The following is a 19122-nucleotide window of genomic DNA, read 5'->3' on the forward strand; positions in this document are numbered from 1 at the left end:
AAGGTAGGAGTAAAACAAAAGACTTCATTAACATACAAATTGAAAGTCATGGGCTACATTCATTGCTCCTGCCCTAGACTCACACCCTAGACCAAACACTCTCTAAGTGAACCACTTCCACAGGTGGAATCCCAAGTTATTTCCATAAAGGGAACTGGAACTTAGTTGGATCCTTAGACTTTTGTTTTTGGTAGGAACCAACTACTTCCCTATTTCAGGAGCATGAGGTCTGGCCACTAGCCACACCTGACAATAACCTTGAGAGAGCAGAACTGATTTACAATGAGGTGGGACCTTTGTTTGAGATGGAAGTACAATAACCTTGAATGAACTAGAAACAAGTCCCAAACTCTCTGACCTTTGACTCTTTGGGCTTCCACAACTCCTGACAGGGGAAGAACTATAATTCTGGAAGCAGGGACTAAGATTCAGGAAGAACTAGGAAGCAAATAAATTAATGAACATGTATAGAAAATACAACCATTTATGCTTTATAACATAGGAGGAGAGGACAGAGCCAAAAGAGTAGACAGCAATAGCAAAAATCAGAAAAGTATTACCAGAATGAAAGTGTTCTAAAGCCCTGTAAAAATATTTGTTTGTTTATGTAAGTGTGTATAATTATAAAGGTTTGTTTTCAGCATATGTATGTGTGTGTATGAATATCTGTATATAAGCATAGGTGACTTGACTCTAGAGGCTGGATCCCTCTGGATATGAAGTGGTTGTGAACTACCTGATGTGGTGTTAGGGACTGAACTTGTTAGGGACTGAACTTGGACATCTTCCTGAGTGCCGTGGTCTCTTAACCTCAACACCATCACTTCAGCCCTAATGTAAGAATAGTAACTACATTCTAATTCTTAGTACAATGGTGAGTTTTCTGGGGTTATTACATTAGGAGTCTTAGTAACACATGTATCAGTATGTGTACATGTATGCTATTCACATTGAAATTTTATATTAAGCTTCATAATATGCATATACACAAATATTTGATATATCTCATGTACGATAAAAATATAAAGGTGGAAATAATTAAGTTCTTACAAATATTAGGAGATTCACCAAATTCTCAATGAGCTAGTGCCTTGAGCAGCTGGATTTTGTGGTAGCTGGGAACATCCGAGGTTCCTCAGCATCTTCTTAGAGAGCCATCTGCTGGAGAACTGCTTCACATCCTTAGAACAAATTTAAGTTTTCCTTGTCTGAATTTTAAGTTTTATGCTCAGTTTCATGCTCAACTTAAGAGCAATCTGGATGCAAAATCAGCACCATTCCTAGGGCTTTAGTTATTCTCATGTATGGGAACCTTTGTAGAGAATTGCTCTTACTTAAAACCATCTTATTCAATTTATTAAAATTATCTCTCTCTCTGTCTGTCTCTCTGTCTCTGTCTCTCTCTCTCTGTCTGTCTGTCTCTTTCTCTGTGTGTGTGTGCATACATGTGATGCATGTGAGTGTGAGTGTACACATGCCATGGTGTGTGTGTGTGTGTGTGTGTGTGTGTGTGTGTGTGTGTTGGGGAGCAACAACTCATGGGAGCCGTCATCATGGGTTTTGGGGATTGAACATCAGGTTTGTGTGGCAATGGCTTTTACCCACTGAGCCATCTTCATTGGTCTGTTAATTTTAGATTTTAGAAAATCTATTGTCATGGGCTTCCCAGATACTATAAATCATTTCTTCATTTGAGAGCTGTCCCCTTTCTACAGAGGGACATGGCAGAGACTAATAGAGCTCAGCTCAGGAAGTTCCCTTCTTCATAGCAAACATCTGCTTTCACGTGCATGGTTACCTTAGATCCTGATTGCAGCCTAGAGAGGGGAAGGAAAGTCGCTGAAAAGAGATCTCTGCCTCATAAACCAATGAGCAAATAGGCCAAAGGCAAGGATTCATGTGAAAAATACTGCTCTAAGAACGGGGCAGGCGAGGAGCTGTCCCGAGTCACACAGACAAGACATGCTCCTGTCCTGGTGCCTGTCCTCATGCTGGGACGACATGCGTGCAAGTGGTCTTCCCTCTTGTGATGTGTGAGTAACAGCCTGGAGATGCTCGCTGTGTGTTGGTTTCTTGGAGATGAAAACAATAGAGGGTTCTATATTAGAGATCCTGGGTCAGCCTTTACTGAGCAAAATTAAAGCTTGGTTTTGGTGACCCGAGACTGAAGATGTGTTTGTAATTAATAATAAAAACAAGCTTTAACCTAGATGGGCAATTCTTCTGGCTTTAGAGAGCCTCATTTTAAGCTCTGCTCTGATATTATTTGAGCACTCTAAGGAAAAAGCCTTTAAATTTCTTCCCTGTTCAGCTAACAATGTGGATTTGTGGGATAATGCTGGCAAGGCTTTTGAGTTCCTCAGAGGCTTAACCCCTCAGAAGAACAAAGGACTGGTGTGGGCTATAAAGCTGCTGCTAAGACCTTCTACCATAGAGAGGCCAGACAAATGAAACTGGCTAAGAGAGGGTACTGTCTAGACACATTCCCCCTTTCTTCTGGCCATGTGTAACAAGACTTTGCTTTTTTCAAATTTGAATATATCACTTAATGTCACCAAGCATTGTTCAGCCATCTGGCATTGTTATCTGAAACCACTGCTTAATGTTTTAGTGTTCTTTTTCTTGCTTCCTTCCTCTCTCCCTCCCTTCCCCCCTCTCTCCCTTTCTTTCTTACTTCAGAAAAAGGGTTTCATGTAGCCCATGGTAACTTCTAATTCTCTGTGTAGGATGACCTTGAACTTCTGAAATTCCTGCCTTTATCTTCCAAGTGCTGTATTACAAGCCTGTGCTGCCACACGAGTGTTATGTGGTGCTGGAGATCAAACCAGAACTTCATGCGCACTAGCGACATGCATGCATGCTAGGTAACAACACTCTGTGGACTGAGGTACATCCCAACCAGACAGTTTTCACTATCAACTCTTACGGTTCCTTTCAGTCATAGCAAACTAAAAGGAGCAAGGTCCCTATTGCTCTGTCGAACATGTCTGCATTTTGCCTCTTTCCTAAACTGCAGCCTTTGCATGTGGATGTTGTTGGCATGGCTGTCACAGGATGGGTCCCAAATCACATTTTTAAGTTTGCATATTAACTTTGCATTCCCATTGGTGATGTGAGATCTCCCTTCTTCTTCTGTCACAGATAACAATAATTAACAAAGCTCTACCTTCAAATTGTATTGCCAGTTCTCAGCAGATCCACTTTACATCTACTTTTCAGGCACAACTGCTTATTCCCTAAGTTCTAGGAGCCTCCTCATGGCTTTTTCCCTCTATGTGCTCAGATGAGGTCATTCCCTGCCTTGCAGCCTGAATCATTTTGAATATTTGTAAGTCTGATTAGCCCTATCTTTTCCAGTATCCTTAGTGTCCCCTCACCACATCCCCAGTCCTCAGTGACCTCTTTGCTAGTTTCTGAACACAGCCTGTGCATACCTGCAGTAATGATCTTCGTGTTTCTAGTCCCTCTCCTGATGCTGTTCTTCCTGTCAATATTGATCTCAGTTACACAAGAGGGTTTCCTATCATGGTACTCAATCCTTATATTGTGAGAAAACCTTTTCTCAGTTTCACCATCTGAAGTACCAGCACCTGGCATTTTCTAGCTTCTTGAGAATGTTCCTCGGAATGTAGTCTCTGTACCTACTGCTGTATCTGTGTTTGCCCTATGTCTTCTTGAGGGGGAAGTTGTTTCCTGGGTACCAGAGCCTGTATATCTGCTGCCAGAATCAGCATCCATCAGATGCTCAATAAGAATTTGTTAAAATTTGAGAACAGTTATGTGTATTTAATCCTACAAACTTAAGGCTTGTGTAATAACAGAGGAAAATTTTTATCTTTCCTGGTTCTAGGACGTGATCTTAGGACCTTGCACACACTAGGCATGTGCTCGTCCACTGAGCTGCATACCAGCAAAGAATCAATATGTTTTACAAATTAGAAAACCATTAAATGATAAGACAAGGAATATGTATATAGTTGTCTGGAAATAGGAAAAGTTACAACAAAGAATTGTGGGTGACTTTAGTTTTTTATTCTATCTTATCTACCCTCTGAGGAGAGTCCCTTGCCACAGTGACTGTTGAATTTATATCTCAGGAGAAACACGCTTACACACACACACACACACACACAAAACCAAAACAACAAAAAAAAAAAACCTTAGGTGCATGTTTTCATCAGCCATCGGCTTTATGTGGTCATCCACTCTGAGGAGGTTCAGTTGTAAAATTAACTCAACAATGATAGTGATATCTTCTCACAGATGATAGATATCCTTGATGAATATCCCATTCCATATATTCCTTTAGCACTGGGTTGAGAATATTGGTGCAATGATTTCCAGATTTGTGGGTTGCTCTCCCACAGGGAGAGTATAATCTAAGTGCATCTGCCTCTCATGTGGCATTGCTAAATTCTATCCAGTGATGGAGAAGTGTCACTGGTGTTCAGCCTCGACTTGGATTCAGGTCCTGAGGTGGGGAAAGGGCATTGGTGCAAGGAAACTTCTGACCACAAAGTGGATTACACTCAAGTGGCCCAGAATAACTCAGGCCATCTTTATTTAGACTTAGAGTTTTTCTTACTGAGCTTACATGAACAGATTTATTATTGGCTTCTATGTTTGACTTTAAGAAATACATCACAATTTAAGGAACATATCGTGATCTTTATGAAAGCCCCTATTGTTCCCTTTTATGCGTCCCCAAATGCACCTTCCCATCCCCTGCAAAGTCTTATTCTAGGCATAGAGGTCAGCATTTTTGCAGGCTTAGTAAATATGGATCCAGACATATCTTGCTCTCACAGCGCTTACACCAGCTGGCAGGGACCTGCAGTTGCAGAGTTGAAAAGTAGTAGACATAGGAACAATGCTTTATGGACAACAATATTTAAATGACTACAAGCTATGCTTTTATACAGTTCTCTTTTTCTACAAGAGGATCCAGTGTCTCTGTCTCTCTGTAAAAGGCAGACTTTGACAAAGCACTCTCTTCCCCTCTCTCTCTACCGAACTTCTTCAACCAATATAAGCTCTGTGTATGGTAATGACGACTCTATCCACTCCACAGTTTGCATTGTATTTTTTCCTCTTGGAGCATACCAGATCTTACCACCAATTCTATGCCTTAGTGTCCAGGGAACTTACTCTCAACAGTTGGCACTACTTGTACTACTGAGGCTTTTCCCTACTCTGTGCCTGCAGCCTTACTCTCCTTCCCAGAACTGTGAGACATGTTAATGTTCCATGAGTTGTTTTCTCATATATGCCAAATTATGTCAGAAAAGTTCCTAGGATTGGGAGTTGTAGTTAGTAATTTCATATAAGAGATTTGAGAAGCATTATCCCCTTGTTGAATCTTAGGGAGAAATATTTGAGAAACAACAGAATTTCCGGGAAAAATTACAGCTATCACATGTGTGACTAACAAAGTAAAACTTAAAACTGCCCAACGAATCACCAATATAATGAAAGAAAAATAAACCTGCAAGCTACATGAATTTTGCAAATTCCTACACTGCCCTATGTCTTTGCCAAGTGAGAGTCTGTTTCCACAGATGCCTTGCCCCAAGGAAACCCATTGGACACATAGTCATATGCTGATCTGAGACCAGGCTGCACTACTCCCAACAAAGTATATCAAAATAAAAAATTTTCTTTATTATATTATGCAACAAAGATGGAAATCATTTATTTTATGTTCTTTGATATGTCAGTGTCATATGCAACAGATAAACATTTTATGACCTCCAGAAAACACAAAATGTTTCCTTACCTTAGAAATAAATATTAGTTTATAAAAATTCATTGTTCCTGTCTTAATTTGTCTTCTATTACTGACCAAGGTCAACTCGAAGAGACTGAGTCCATTTCATATTTTACCATGAAGGAAACAAAGCAGGACTTTAAGGCAGGAACCTGGAGACAGGACCCCAAATAGAGGAATGCTACCTACTGGCTTGCTCCTCATAGCTTTCCCAGTCTGATGTTTATACAACTCAGGATCACTTGTACAACACACACTGTGCAAGTCCCTTACATACCAGTCATGAATCAAAAAATTGTCCTCAAGTCTCCCTACAGGTCGATGTTATCGAAGCATCATCTCAGCTGAGGTTCATTCTTCCCTGATGATCCTAGCTTGGGTCACTTGACAAAAGCTAAAACTACAATTTCTAAGTTTTAATTCCTAATAAATATGGTGATTATCTTATGTAACAGTGTGACAGTGGTGCTGAAAGTCTAAAACTCAGAGTACGTAAAAGGCACATAATCTCATAGAGCTCAGACTGCCCAATGTTGACTTTAACAATTGGTTTTAAGGGCAAACATGATTATTTTGTAATGTTTGTACCACTTCAAAAGACTAATATGTTTGAGTACATGCTCATGAATAGCTTCAAGTTTTCCTCTAAATTCTGTCTGTCCAGAGCTAGAAGATGAGGAGGATGAGGAGGATGAAGAAGATGAAGATGAGGAAGAGGAGGATGAGGAAGAAGATGAGGAAGATAAAGAAGCAGACTCCTTGTATAAGGACTTCGACAGTGATACCGAGCCACCAGGGTTTACTCTCCCTGGAATCACATCCCAGGAACCGGATGTAGAGGCAGGAAGCATGGCCCTACTGGAGGTAGCAACATATCAGGTGCCAGAATCCGTGGAGTGGGAAGAGCAGAATCAAGGTCTGGGTAAGACTCCTTTGACTAACCCTTTCCTAAGCCTTCATTTTCTTTCACTGGCATCTGTCAGAGCGAAAAATAATCTCCTTATGGTTACGAAAGCTTTTATAAGAAAATTTTTAGGTATTTCCTTCAAACTTTTGTATCTGTGCTTTTATATAGCTGACTCCTGTGCTCCACGGCCTGTCGCCACTCTCATTACTGAGTGTTTTGGGAGAATCTCCACTTTTTAATTCCCCATAGGAAGCCTTGCAAATGGGAGTAGGGATACATAACCAGCGCCCTAAACATGTATCTCACATGGGCTGAAGTCAGGAAGTGAGTGGATTTTGGCACACTCTGTCCTGTCAGAATTGGTTAGCTAGAAGTTTCTGCCCTCATACTAGTACGGGTTGAGCCATTTCGGAAGTCTGGGGGGTTTCCCTTCACTTTAAAGGCAGTCTCACTCAGCAGCCACAGCCTGGTTGCATGCCTTTCTCTGTGAATGGGCCAGGTTGCTATAATAGACAGAGGTTATAGGCTGGGTCCCATCTCTACATCTTCTTTCCTGCCCTAGGGAAGTTTTCAAGCCATCCCTTTTCCTCTAATTGCAGAAATATGCTCCTGAGCCCTGAGTAATAGACTCACTCTCTTGATATGTGGTGAATGACCTTTTCGCCAAAGAAAGCCTGTCTCTAGTTTTTACTCTGAGTCTTTAACAGTGGGGGCAAACATTGAATATAAGAGTTACCAAGCAATGTTTGGAGGTTTTTCTTTCCAAACTTGACTATTGGTTTGGGATATTGCTCTTGACATAGTTCTGGGCTTATCACTTAGTAGGTTAGCATGAAAACTGTAGGGAATAGTTAGACAAGATACATAATTAGGAGAGGCCATGATGGAGAATGGCTCTCCAGAATATCGGCAGAGCTTGTAACTTTGCATATAGTGCTTACTGAATTAGTTTCTGAACAAATATATCAGGTATTTGGCAATAATTACTTAAGATACATAATATAAGGACCAGGTATGGTGGCACTTAGTTTTAATTCCAGTACTCAAAAAGTAGAAACGGGTGAATTCCATCTATATTGTGAGGTTTAGGACAACTAGGGCTATATATTAAGGTGCCCCCTCTCTCATATATACATATATATGACAAATTATTAATAAATTACTATATTAATATATTATTGTATGTTATATAAGGGTGTTAAAAGCTTATAAAGGTATTGAAATATATCAAAAAGGAAAATAAACAGAAAATAATATGAACATTGATTTGTAAACAAATATTATTTTTAAATTCCTCTGGCAAACAGATTTGTAATGAATGAAATAGAATATAAAAATATAAAGAGATTTTTTTTTGCCAAATATGCTAAAGACAAAGGCAACAAACACGACATGAAGTGATTCTTCGCGTCAAGACTTTGTCATTTGACAGTGTCATGTACTGTAAAATAGCTGTAATAGCTTGAATATAAAATATGTCCTACAAGCCAGTGCACAAGCTTTATGGCCTCATTTATAGTATCAGAGACGGTGCCCACGTGGGCTTGTATCTTAAAGGTTATTGGTTGAAGGAGTTCCCACAGCAACTATACAGTGTGATGAGGATGAATGTTTGAGACATTGCTATTCTGTTAGAGAGATGACAGGAAGATTCCTTCCTATAGAAGTAAGTGGGCTGTTCAGGATGGTGGTGCCCCTGTAATCCCAACACTCAGCAGGCAGAGGCAGGGAGGTTGCAGATGTGAGGCAAAACTGGACTGTATAGCAAGGTTGAAACTTGTGTGGGCTGCACAACTAGAACTCTTACCCCAGATCTTAACCCAGCAAAAGAATTTAACAGACAAGAAGCACTAGGTAAGCATCTACTCCGGGGTTGTGGTCAAGGAAATGAACTCCCTCACGCAGGAAGTGTACGAGTTAGTATATACATCTGGAAGGACTGTGGAGCTCACGAGAGGTGGACAGGCTTCAGCTCAATGCTGCAATGATTATTTGTATTGTTTTCTAACCATATCCCTAAAAACAAATTTATTATTGAAAAGAATCAAATTTTTAAGAGATTATTGATTTACATATTGCGTATAAACTGTATCCACTTCAATGTATAACTTGATGAAGTGGGTTATTTATTTGTTTATTTATTTTACTATTACAAGGTCTCTGTAGGTAATCCAGGCTGGCCTCAGACTCATTGTTCTTCTGCCTCAGTTTCCCAAGTGCTAGGATTACAGGTGTGTGTCACTACACCCAGCCAGTTCAGTGGGTTTGCAAGTTGTCACCCATGCTCTTCCTCCACAGCCAACCTGCAGAACATTTCCATCACCCGCCCAGTGCTCTTGGCTCCAAGGAACCACTGATCTCCTTTTAAACTTTTTATTTACTTTCTATATGTTATTTTCATTTGTGCTTTTACGTGTGTGTTCCTGTGTGCGCATATGACATGGGTATACAAGTGCCCACCACAGAAGCTGGAAATCACTGGATGCCCTGGAACTGTATCTACAGGCAGTTATGCGTCATCAGATGTGGCTGCTGGGAACTGAACTCTGGTCTTCTGAAAGACCAAGAAAGTGCTTTTAATCTTGAGCTATATTTACAGCCCCTTTAAAATTATTTTTACTTTATTTATTAATATTTTGCATATGATATTGTGAGAGGGAGCATGTGTGATGGTCAGTGAACAGTTTGTGGATTTTGTTTTGCCCTTTCATCTTTATGTGGGTTCTGGGGATTGAACTCAGGTCACCAAGCTTGTTTGACAAGTAGCTTTACCCGCTGAGCCATCTCTCTGGCCCACGCTGATCTATGTTTTTTTTTTTTATAGCAAAGTTTACATTTTTTGCATTATAAGTTTATTTTTATTTTTTTTAAATTTCTGCCTCCTCCCCACCTCCCATTTACCTCCCTCTCCCCAACTCTACTCCCCCTCCCTCTCCTGTCTGAAGAAAAGTTTACATTTTTAAGAGTTTTATATGAACAAGTCCTGGTATTGCTTCATGAACTTTTCCTGCAGAGACATGAACAAGCATATACTCACTCTATATGGGGACTGACAACAGGCTAATGAAGTGGTCCTGTTTAAGTTCTGCTTGGTGAATCGATGCGTTCCATTGGCTTATTCACAGTGTAGGGGAGGAGCTACTTACAAGTGATCTCTACAGTGGCATCACTGAGAAGTTCTACCCCAATGTGGTGGTGATAACTTCCTAAAAGTTGCACAGGTGAAATGCCCCTCTCTAATTAGCTTGCCACCTCCCTATCTCTTCCTAAGTATTTGCAGCAGGGAGGGAAGTGCAGGTCTGATTGAGTGGCTGTAATCTCAGGTCAGGGGTTAATAATGCTTCTCTCACTGTTTCTATGGCAAGCCATCAACAGAGTGGACCCTGTTAAGAGGTGTCTGCAGGTAACCACAGCTGATCCGTGTAATTACAGTGGCAATGCTACGGCTAGAGCACAGTACTCTATGACAGCTATGTGCTGTTTTATGTCTGGCCTCTTTCTCTTGGTGCAACTATGTGATCCGAGCTGTTTTTCTTGTTATGGTGGGAGTAGTATTCCGTTGTGTGCCGCATTTATTTATTAAGTCACCATTCATAACCAATTGAGTTGTTCCCAGTTTTGTTTAATAACAATAGAAATAATAAGTTATATAAGGCATAAGACTTGGGACGAACAACTCCTTGTTCCTGATTCCATTGCTAAGCAGTACTTTAAAGTTTTATAAATTAGTGATACCCACTTAGTGATTGGTTATCTTTTTAAGAAACTTACATTTATTGAAGTGTGTGTGTGTGTGTGTGTGTGTGTGTGTGTGTGTGTGTGGGTGTGAACCACCACAGCCTACATGTCAAGGTCAGGGGAACACTGTGGGAAATGGTTCCTCCCTTTCACCATGGGGGTTCTAGGGATCAAACATTGGTCACCAGGCTTGAAAACAAGTGTTTATGTAGTGAGCTACCCTGACATGTTAGCTTTTGTTTGATCTCGCTAGTCCTGAGTATTTTCTTAAAGATATATGTTATTTTTAACTATGGTTATGGGTGTGTATCTGGGGAGGGGTGCATATACATGAGTGAAGATGCCAGTAGAAGCCAGAAGAGAGGATTGAATTCCTGGAAACAGAGTTGCAGGCAGTTATAAGCTGTCTCATGTAGGTACTGTCAACCAAACAGGTCCTGTTGAGGAACAGCAAGTGTTCTCAACCACTGAACCATCTCTCTTGCCCCTTATTTTTTTAATCAGTGTTTTTTCTTCCATATAATAATTTACTGTTTTTATATCTATTGCTTACTTTTTATCATCATTGTTTTTCCAGTAAGTTAATTTCATCAGACTGTTATTAGCATTGCAGAGTTTGTGGAAACTCAAACAAGGAATGATTCTTTAACGTTAATTTTTCCACTGGATAAAGATTGTGATTGAATAGTCTAGAATGTTTTTACCCCAACTTTTTTGCTGAATTATCTCTTTACAACTTTAAGTTAACTAGATTACAAAAATACAAGTTTAAATGAACTAAATTAATTAAATTAAGACCAGGTCTTTTTTTCTGGTACATTTTGTTTCTTGTAGAATAATGGCTTCTCAAAGAAGTGCATGTCTAATCTCCAAAGCCTTTAGATATTTTACATTATGTGGAAAAGGAAAGTATCTTGAGATGGGAGTAGAGCCATTAGTCTGGAAAGGAGTGTCCCAAGGGTACTCATATGCATAACATATTGAGGTCAATACTCAGTTGGTAGAGTGCTTATTAGCATGGAGGAAAAGTCCAAGGTTTGATCTCAGCACTGCATAAACAGGGCATGGTGGTGCATGCCTGCAGTCCCAACACTTTGAAAGAGGAAACAGTAGAACCAGTAGTTCAAAGTCATCTTAGGCTACTCATGGAAAGTGAGACCAGCTTGGGATACAAGAGACCCCTTCAAAACAACAACAATAAAAGGAAAACCCTCATCACCACACAGATGAGCAAACAGAGAAGAGAAGCTCAGAGTGTCAGAGCCAGAGGAGATGTGATTATGGAGACAAATGCTGGCCCTAAGGGAATGAATGCTTGAAACCCTAGAACAGTGATTCCCACCCTTCCGAGTGCTGTAACCCTTAACACAGTTCCTTATGTGTGGTGACCCCAACCATAAAATTATTTTGTTGCTACTTCATAACTATAACTTTGCTACTGCCATAAATTATATTGTAAATGTCTGATACGGAGACTAGCTGATATGTAAGCCCTGTAAAAGGGTTGCTTGACCCCCAAGGGGGTCATGACCCACAGGTTGAGAATTACTGCCCTAGAAGATGGAAAAACTGATTAAAAATTATAGAATAAAGAAAATGATAAAATAGATTCACCTCAGCTCACAGAAGGAATGTAGCTCTGTCAACATTAGTTTTAGCCCAATCAAGCCCATCCTGGCCTTTTGATCTCAAAAATTATGACATAATAAGTTTGTGATGTTCTAAGCCCCTGATTTTTGTGTTAATTTATTACAACAGCAAGAAGAAACAAATACAGGTGAGTCCGTAATCTTGAAACTAGAACTGTATGTCACCAGTAGGCAGCATGTAGACATTTTAATCTTAGGTCTACCTTTTGTTCACAATAAATCAGCAAAAGTACAATATACTAAAACCCTTTTCAAAGTAACCCACTTATTGCAATAGTAATTTAACTGGATGCCTGATTCATGCCTGACTCTAAGTGGTTTATTTTATTTACAGACTGCCACATATTCTTTTATAATAGGAATGATACCCTAAAGTAAAGGCTAAAACCTATATAATTATAATTCTTTTTAAATGAACAGATTGAGGTGGGTAGTTGGGATTGGCTAACGACATAACACAAAAGCTTTACATAGATTATAATCAATTTTCCATGAAGTAATAAGAACAGAAAATGAATTTCTCACACAAAGCAATAGATTCACAGGCCCCAGATTTCTGGATTTCTACCTTCTGTATGGCCATATGCCTGTTGGGCTTGTGTGCAGAGAGCTCTGCTTCCAAGAGTAGTCACCTTTCCAGGAAGTGGATGGGATGAAACCAAATGTCTGTCTGGGCAGGGGAAAGGCTGTTGGTGCAGTTGATAGAGAGGAGATCAGGCACCACCCATGTCCTCCTGGGCAGGGGAAAGGCTGTTGGTGCGGTGGATAGAGAGATCAGTCACCACCTATCGGTGATATTCACTGTGTTCTCTGTCTTCATTTCTTGCACATTTTTGCCTGTTTGTCTTCCATTCACTAAAGAATTCTGCAATTAATCTTCTTGAGCTAATACCTTTAATTTAAATATGTATTGAGTTCATAAATTCAGGGTGAAAGTTTAAGCATGGTGTTAATCCACATCTTTCCTCATGAAGAGAATGTTTTGGCCATTTTAACATTTGATTGATGTTCTAGAGGAATGAGGTTTGAAAAAGTCATTAGTTAGCTCAGTGCTGAATTATTATAATGATTTTCATTTTTTATTCCAGAAAAACTGTTGAATGCAGTGGGCACTTGATTGAGAAAATAGAACATTTTTGGAGTTCTTTTAAAAATCATAAAGATCCAGTGAATGATTTATGGACAAATGCTGGTAACTGATACAGACAGCACTCATGTATCTACTTTATATGGGACATTCATTGAGTCTTTACTGAATATGTGCTCTATGTTTTGTAGATAAAGACTGACATGCACCATGTCATCAATTATTTTGTAACAGAGAACAGTCTCACAGCTGTGAGGTTAGTGGCCTAGTAATTCGACAGCAGGGGACAGAATGATCACCATTGTTTTGCTTTGGTTCTAATAGGCAGCCATCTGTGAGGTATGACTTTAGAAGGGTGCATTGCTATCCACTAGTTTATGTCAACTTTTGTAGTAGAGCCTTTCTTAGATTGGAATAACGTGCCTTCAAAAGGCCCTAGAAGAATGCAAATTTGTTATCTGTGTAAAACAACTCATTAAGAATTTCTCATACATGATGCTCCACAAGGAATCACTTTATCAACTGCCTTGGCTGATAGTTTGCAAGATAAAAAGGAAAGGAATGGAGACTAATGAGTTTTAGAATGATACCTAAGTAGAATGCATTGCAGTAGTGTGGTGCATAGGCCTTAGAGAAACAAACTGCTTGACTGGAGGAACATTCAGCCTTAAAACATGACAGCATTCTATTCTCATCCTCCTCTTTCAGTTTATTTAGAATAACACACTGCTAAGACCAAATGCTTAAATATCCTGCAATATACACTATGGTAGCAAGGGACAATTCCTTTCTAAGAGAGAGTGGGAAGTGTGACCCTTACAGCAAGTGCTGGCGCATTTTGATGAAGGGCACAGTAAGCTATGGCTTCAAACATTGTTTAGGAGGCTGTGAGGACCATTGCAATTAAATGTGTGTATGTGTTTGGATTCTGACGAGGGTCCTCAATCTTGGCTGCCTACTGTGTGCTCACTTAGAGAGCTATGAAAGATAGCTAGATGTTACAACTACAGAACATGTGTCCTAGATGCATCTGTAAGCAGACTTTTCCTCCTGCCCACCAGCTCCCAAATAACTTACATGGAGATTCAATATTAATTAGAAATGCTCAGCCTATTACAACTTAAATAAACCCATATTTCTTATCTAAGTTTTACCACATGTATCAAGGATTGTTACATCATTTTCTACATGTGCTGCTTCCTTTACATCTGGCTCATGACTCCTAAGACTCCATGCTTTTTCTTCCTAGCATCCTCCTAATCTGGCTCTCCTGCCCAGTCTCTTCCAGCTCATCTATAGGACAATCAACTCTTTATTAACCAATGAGAGTGATACATATTTACAGTGTACAAAGATTGCTCCACAGCATTTTCCTCTTTTGGTCTAATTAAAAAGAAAGGTTTTAACTTTAACATAGTAAAATTATATACAGCAAAAACAGCTATCAAGTAAAAATTATAATATCCAGTCCATTTGTATTTGGCTAATTTAGAAAAAAATATTTTGTTATCAATCTTATCTTTGTGAATTTTAAGTTTTGTACCTAATCTGCCTTTTACTGATAGTCCTGTCATAGGAAGGTGGCTTTTCTGTGTGTAAAGGTGTAAAAAGGATTATTTAAAAGTGTTCCTCTCTACTATGAATAGAATCTTAAAGAGCAAAAGCTCTTATTGCTTCTAGTGGTATACTTTTGGTTGGGTTTTTGTTTGTTTGTTTTTGCTTTTTGTCCCTAAATGAGATCTTGTAAATTCAGACTCAGGCCTTAAAGTCACAAACTTGTTGTGTACCCAAAAATAATAGTCGTCCGATCCCTCTGCTTCTACCTCCAGAGTGCTGGGATTATAAATTGCACCACCATGCCCAGATATGGTCAAAGCTAGATATCAAACCTGAGGTTTCCTGTGTGCTAGGCAAAGTCTACCAAGTAAGCTATGTGATCAGCTCCCTCCCCAAGGACTGTTGGGGTTTCTTAAAAAGAAATCTTCCAGCATTTACAAGTCACAGAGAGATCAGACTTAGATTCATTGTTCAAATTTTAATTTCCTTAGAAACTTCATGGTCCCATTACAAACTCCAAAATGTTGACTGGAGAGGTGTTTTTGTAGACACCCATGTCTTGGACTGGTGAGGCATTTACTAGATGCTTGAGTTCTTTCTGTCCAGAAGATGGTACTCAAGTAGGTTTTTGGACTATTGTTTAAAGCCACTCTATTTTCTTGAGGGAATTGAACTATTTTTCCCCAGGTAAAACATACAACTTGGGTGAAGACCTCACTTGGTTTTTGTATTAGGTCAGACACACTGGTGTCTGCATTTAAAGTAGAAATAAAGATCCTGCATCTCCTTGCCTCCAGAACATGAATACATAAGCATATAAGTCATATTGTCTTTGAAGCCAACGTACTATTTCTTCATAGATCTTTCCATTTAAATATGGGTTATTTCTAAATAAGTAGTAGTTGGAGATTTATGTCTGCCTGTATCCAAATATTCTGCAAGGATAGTTTTAAACACTCCAATTGTATGAATTTTCTATGTTCTTTGTTATTTTTATCTCATGGTTTTGGTACTATTTTTGTGAGGCATTTGCAATCCAATATTTAGCAGGAGGTAGGCTATAAATAGGGGAACTACACCAACATGATGGACTTCCTGCAGCTTGTCCCCACTGTGCTCCCAGATGTCCAGAAGGCTGCAAACCCAGAAAGTCATTAGCACCAGTAGTCAGGAGGAGTCCTCGGGAGTCAGAAGAGAACAAGGTGGTGCCTTATGGGAATTGGAGTTTCTTTTGCTTTATACTTCACAAGACTTCTGATGAGCCGCTCTGGATGCTACTATTCCTAAGTTACTGTTTTCCTTGCACAAGGATGTGGGAAGGTATCTGGAAAGAGGGAGGAATTGATAGCATGCGCTTGGCTTGGTGGTTCACAGTTTTAATCCCAGTGCCAAGCAGGGGGATTTTGAAATAAATTAGAGGCAAATCTGGGATATATATATTGAGTTCTAGTTAATGGGGACTACAGAGTGAGACCCTGTCTCACCCTTTACCTCCCAGATGAATTGATATCAGTTTTGTATCAATTTTTTGATACAAAATGTATCAAAATGTAGTTTTGTGGGCCCTGCTATGTTGTGTGTGTGTGATTTCCTTAGGCTGGCATGCAGTATAAACATGTGAAGAATTCTCTCACCCAGGATTGCCGGCTGGGAGAACTGATCAGACTCTCCCATTCAAGAAGAATAAAGAGAGAGAGAGCTGTCACTAGCAAGAAACCATTCACCTTGCCTATCACAGCTATAGAACACCACAAATATCCTTCTCCTTTTCTTCTAAAATTTTATTTTATTTTATCATTTTGTATGTGGGTGTTTTGTGTACAGTCTCGCTGTGTAGCACATGGATGTACTGCCATAGAGGACAGAAGATGTTGAATCCCCCAAAACTAGAATTATGTATAGTTGTGAGCCACCATGTGGGTGCTGGGAATCGAACCTGGGTCTTCAGCAGAAAAAGTACAAGCACCATAACTTAACACTGCAACATCTTGCCAGCCCATCTTTCTATGTCTTATTTTAAGAAATTAGTACAATGTCAACAATGTCAACCTCAAGTATTTTTCTTTTAAGATAGACTGTCAAATATTACAGGTTTTCCTCACATTCACTATGTGCCCTATGATGTCCTTGAATTTCAGATCCTATCTTAAAATCTTGAGTGCTGAAATTACAGGCAGTCAATGCTATGAAGTGTTGGGAATCTAACCTACGGCTTCATGCACACGAGCATGCATGTAGATCTAACTTCTGAGCTATAGCTCCAGCCCTACATTTCAAACATCAAGGAATGGAATCCATACACTGCAATGAGTGTTGCTGGAGGGAGCGTGGCAGCTAAGGCTACATGCTCACAATTAACCATGTACCAGAGTGCATTGACAATTCTCTATTCCCTTGACAGGAAATGAAACCTTTGGGTTTACAGGATAGTCCATAGAGCAATTGGGTCCCAATTCTCAGTACTCATACTGACTTCACTTTGGAGTTAGTGTTGTGTAACTCTCTGCCTGGAGCTGCCAAAACTATGTTTGGAAATCAAGGAGCCAATGATAGAAACTCAAAATACAGCACAGTAAAAGTTAAGGGGAGATTAAGTGTTCAAACATATCAGGTAACTTGGGGTTCAGCAGATCAAGGATCAGAGCATCTCTCAAAATGTAGTTATCTGTTTTCTGCACTCTTGATGTATGCAAGATTTTTATATCATAACCCCCCTGCCATGCTTCCTTCAGTTTCTCTGTTGAGAACTCCCCCCTGGTCCAACCATAGTCAGAATCATTGGGACATGCATGGAACGTTCCTGAGGAGGCAGTTTTTCTCCCATATTCTTATTTCTGGGAATGGTCAGCCACACTTTCATCTGTCTGCCCTCAGATCCTATTGAAGGCTTTCTTGAGAAGCCAACTCACCCGAACTCCTTTATGAAGTGCATAGACCCTAGCCTCTAGCACTGACTACTACTGATTGTTTGAAGGTGGAAGAGGACTGACTTTGACCTACCTGCCACTCTGGGTCAGAAACATTTCAGCTCAGTTGGGAAAAAGGATAGGACACTATCTCTGATAGTGGCATTAATGTTAGAAGTTTAAATACCATTATTTTGATTCCTGGGACACTTACCTGACACTAGGGACTCTCTGTCACATTCATAATTGACACTAAGTTTGCATATCACACTGTAGTAAAGACTCACCTGATTCGGGCTGTCTAGTTTTCTATATACTACTTAGGCAATGTGGTTTTAACAACTTCCAAAATTTTTAATAATAACTAATTATGCAATCAAGGTATAAACCTTGGAGATCACACACCCAGTGCCTCCCCCATTGCTTTGTTGTCTGATTTTACTTTGCATACTTTTAAAGATGAGAAACACAGGATATGAGTCACAGGATGGGCTCTGACAAATGTAGGAACGTGAGCGCTTTTTAATGGGCTCCTTACCTCAAAACTTATAGTAATAAACACATCCCTGGTCACTCTGTACACAGGATAGGATTTTCACAACCTGCCATGAAGTACCTCAGCAATAGGGAGTGGAGGGATTCTGACTGATTGAGTTGTGCTAACATTCAATAAGGGTCTTGTGTGTGGTTTGTATATGTTCATGTAGATATTTATATGTGTGATGCACATACCTGTGTATGAGAATGTGTACAGGGATCAAAGGCAGTTGTTGAATGTCTTCTTCATTTGCTTTCTACCTTATATTTTGAGGCAGCATCTCTCTCACAAAACCTGGAGATCATTAATTAGGCTACGCTGGCTGGCCCATGAATTCCAGGTGTAGTGATCTGTCCTTTAAGAGACAAGTCTCGCCCACTTCTTCCCTGTCCATGGAGGCAAACAGATCTCCAGTTTCCAACCTGAATCCCTTCCTTCTCTCTCTCTCTCTCCTCTCTGATCTTCTCTCTTTCTCCTCTTTTCCTTCCATGACACACTAAATAAATATCCAACCTTACTTTGCATGGTGTGCCTATCCATGTCTCTGTCTCTCACCCGCATGGCTCTCTGCCTGGGACCAGCCGCCTTTAGAGACCTGTGGCGTGGTCTTGTGGCATGGCCATCTGTCTGTCATTCCTCATGGTCTCATGCACCATCCTTGCCTGGGACTGGCTGCTCTCAGAACCCCCTTCCCACTGCCTGCCCCTGCACGGGGACCTGTGGCATGGTCTCATGGCCCAGTACTGCCCACTGCAGCCCCTCGGAAACCTGCAACACTTTACTTAATCCATTACATTGGTGCCGTGCAGGTATCCATGTGATACCATGCCCAGGGTTTACATGGATGTTAGGGTTCAAACTCAGATAGTTTTCTTGTGATCCTGACACTTACATGACTGTTCTATGTCCCTAGCACCTCTACAACTTCTTTTTTACATTGGTTTGTTTGCTCCTTACCTTTTCCATTAATTAA

General features: G+C 40.0%; 1 protein-coding gene across 1 annotated transcript in view; it reads left to right on the forward strand.

Moving 5' to 3' along the window:
- Armh4 (armadillo like helical domain containing 4) overlaps positions 1-19122 on the forward strand; it is a 112144-nt gene that overhangs the window by 44931 nt on the left and 48091 nt on the right. Inside the window, exon 9 of the mRNA XM_042054089.1 lies at positions 6432-6689. Within this exon, the coding sequence (XP_041910023.1) occupies positions 6432-6689 (258 nt within the window). The remainder of the gene's footprint in view (positions 1-6431; positions 6690-19122) is intronic.

This window comes from Arvicola amphibius, chromosome 13 (assembly GCF_903992535.2).
Source record: "Arvicola amphibius chromosome 13, mArvAmp1.2, whole genome shotgun sequence".
NCBI classification, from domain to species: domain Eukaryota; kingdom Metazoa; phylum Chordata; class Mammalia; order Rodentia; family Cricetidae; genus Arvicola; species Arvicola amphibius.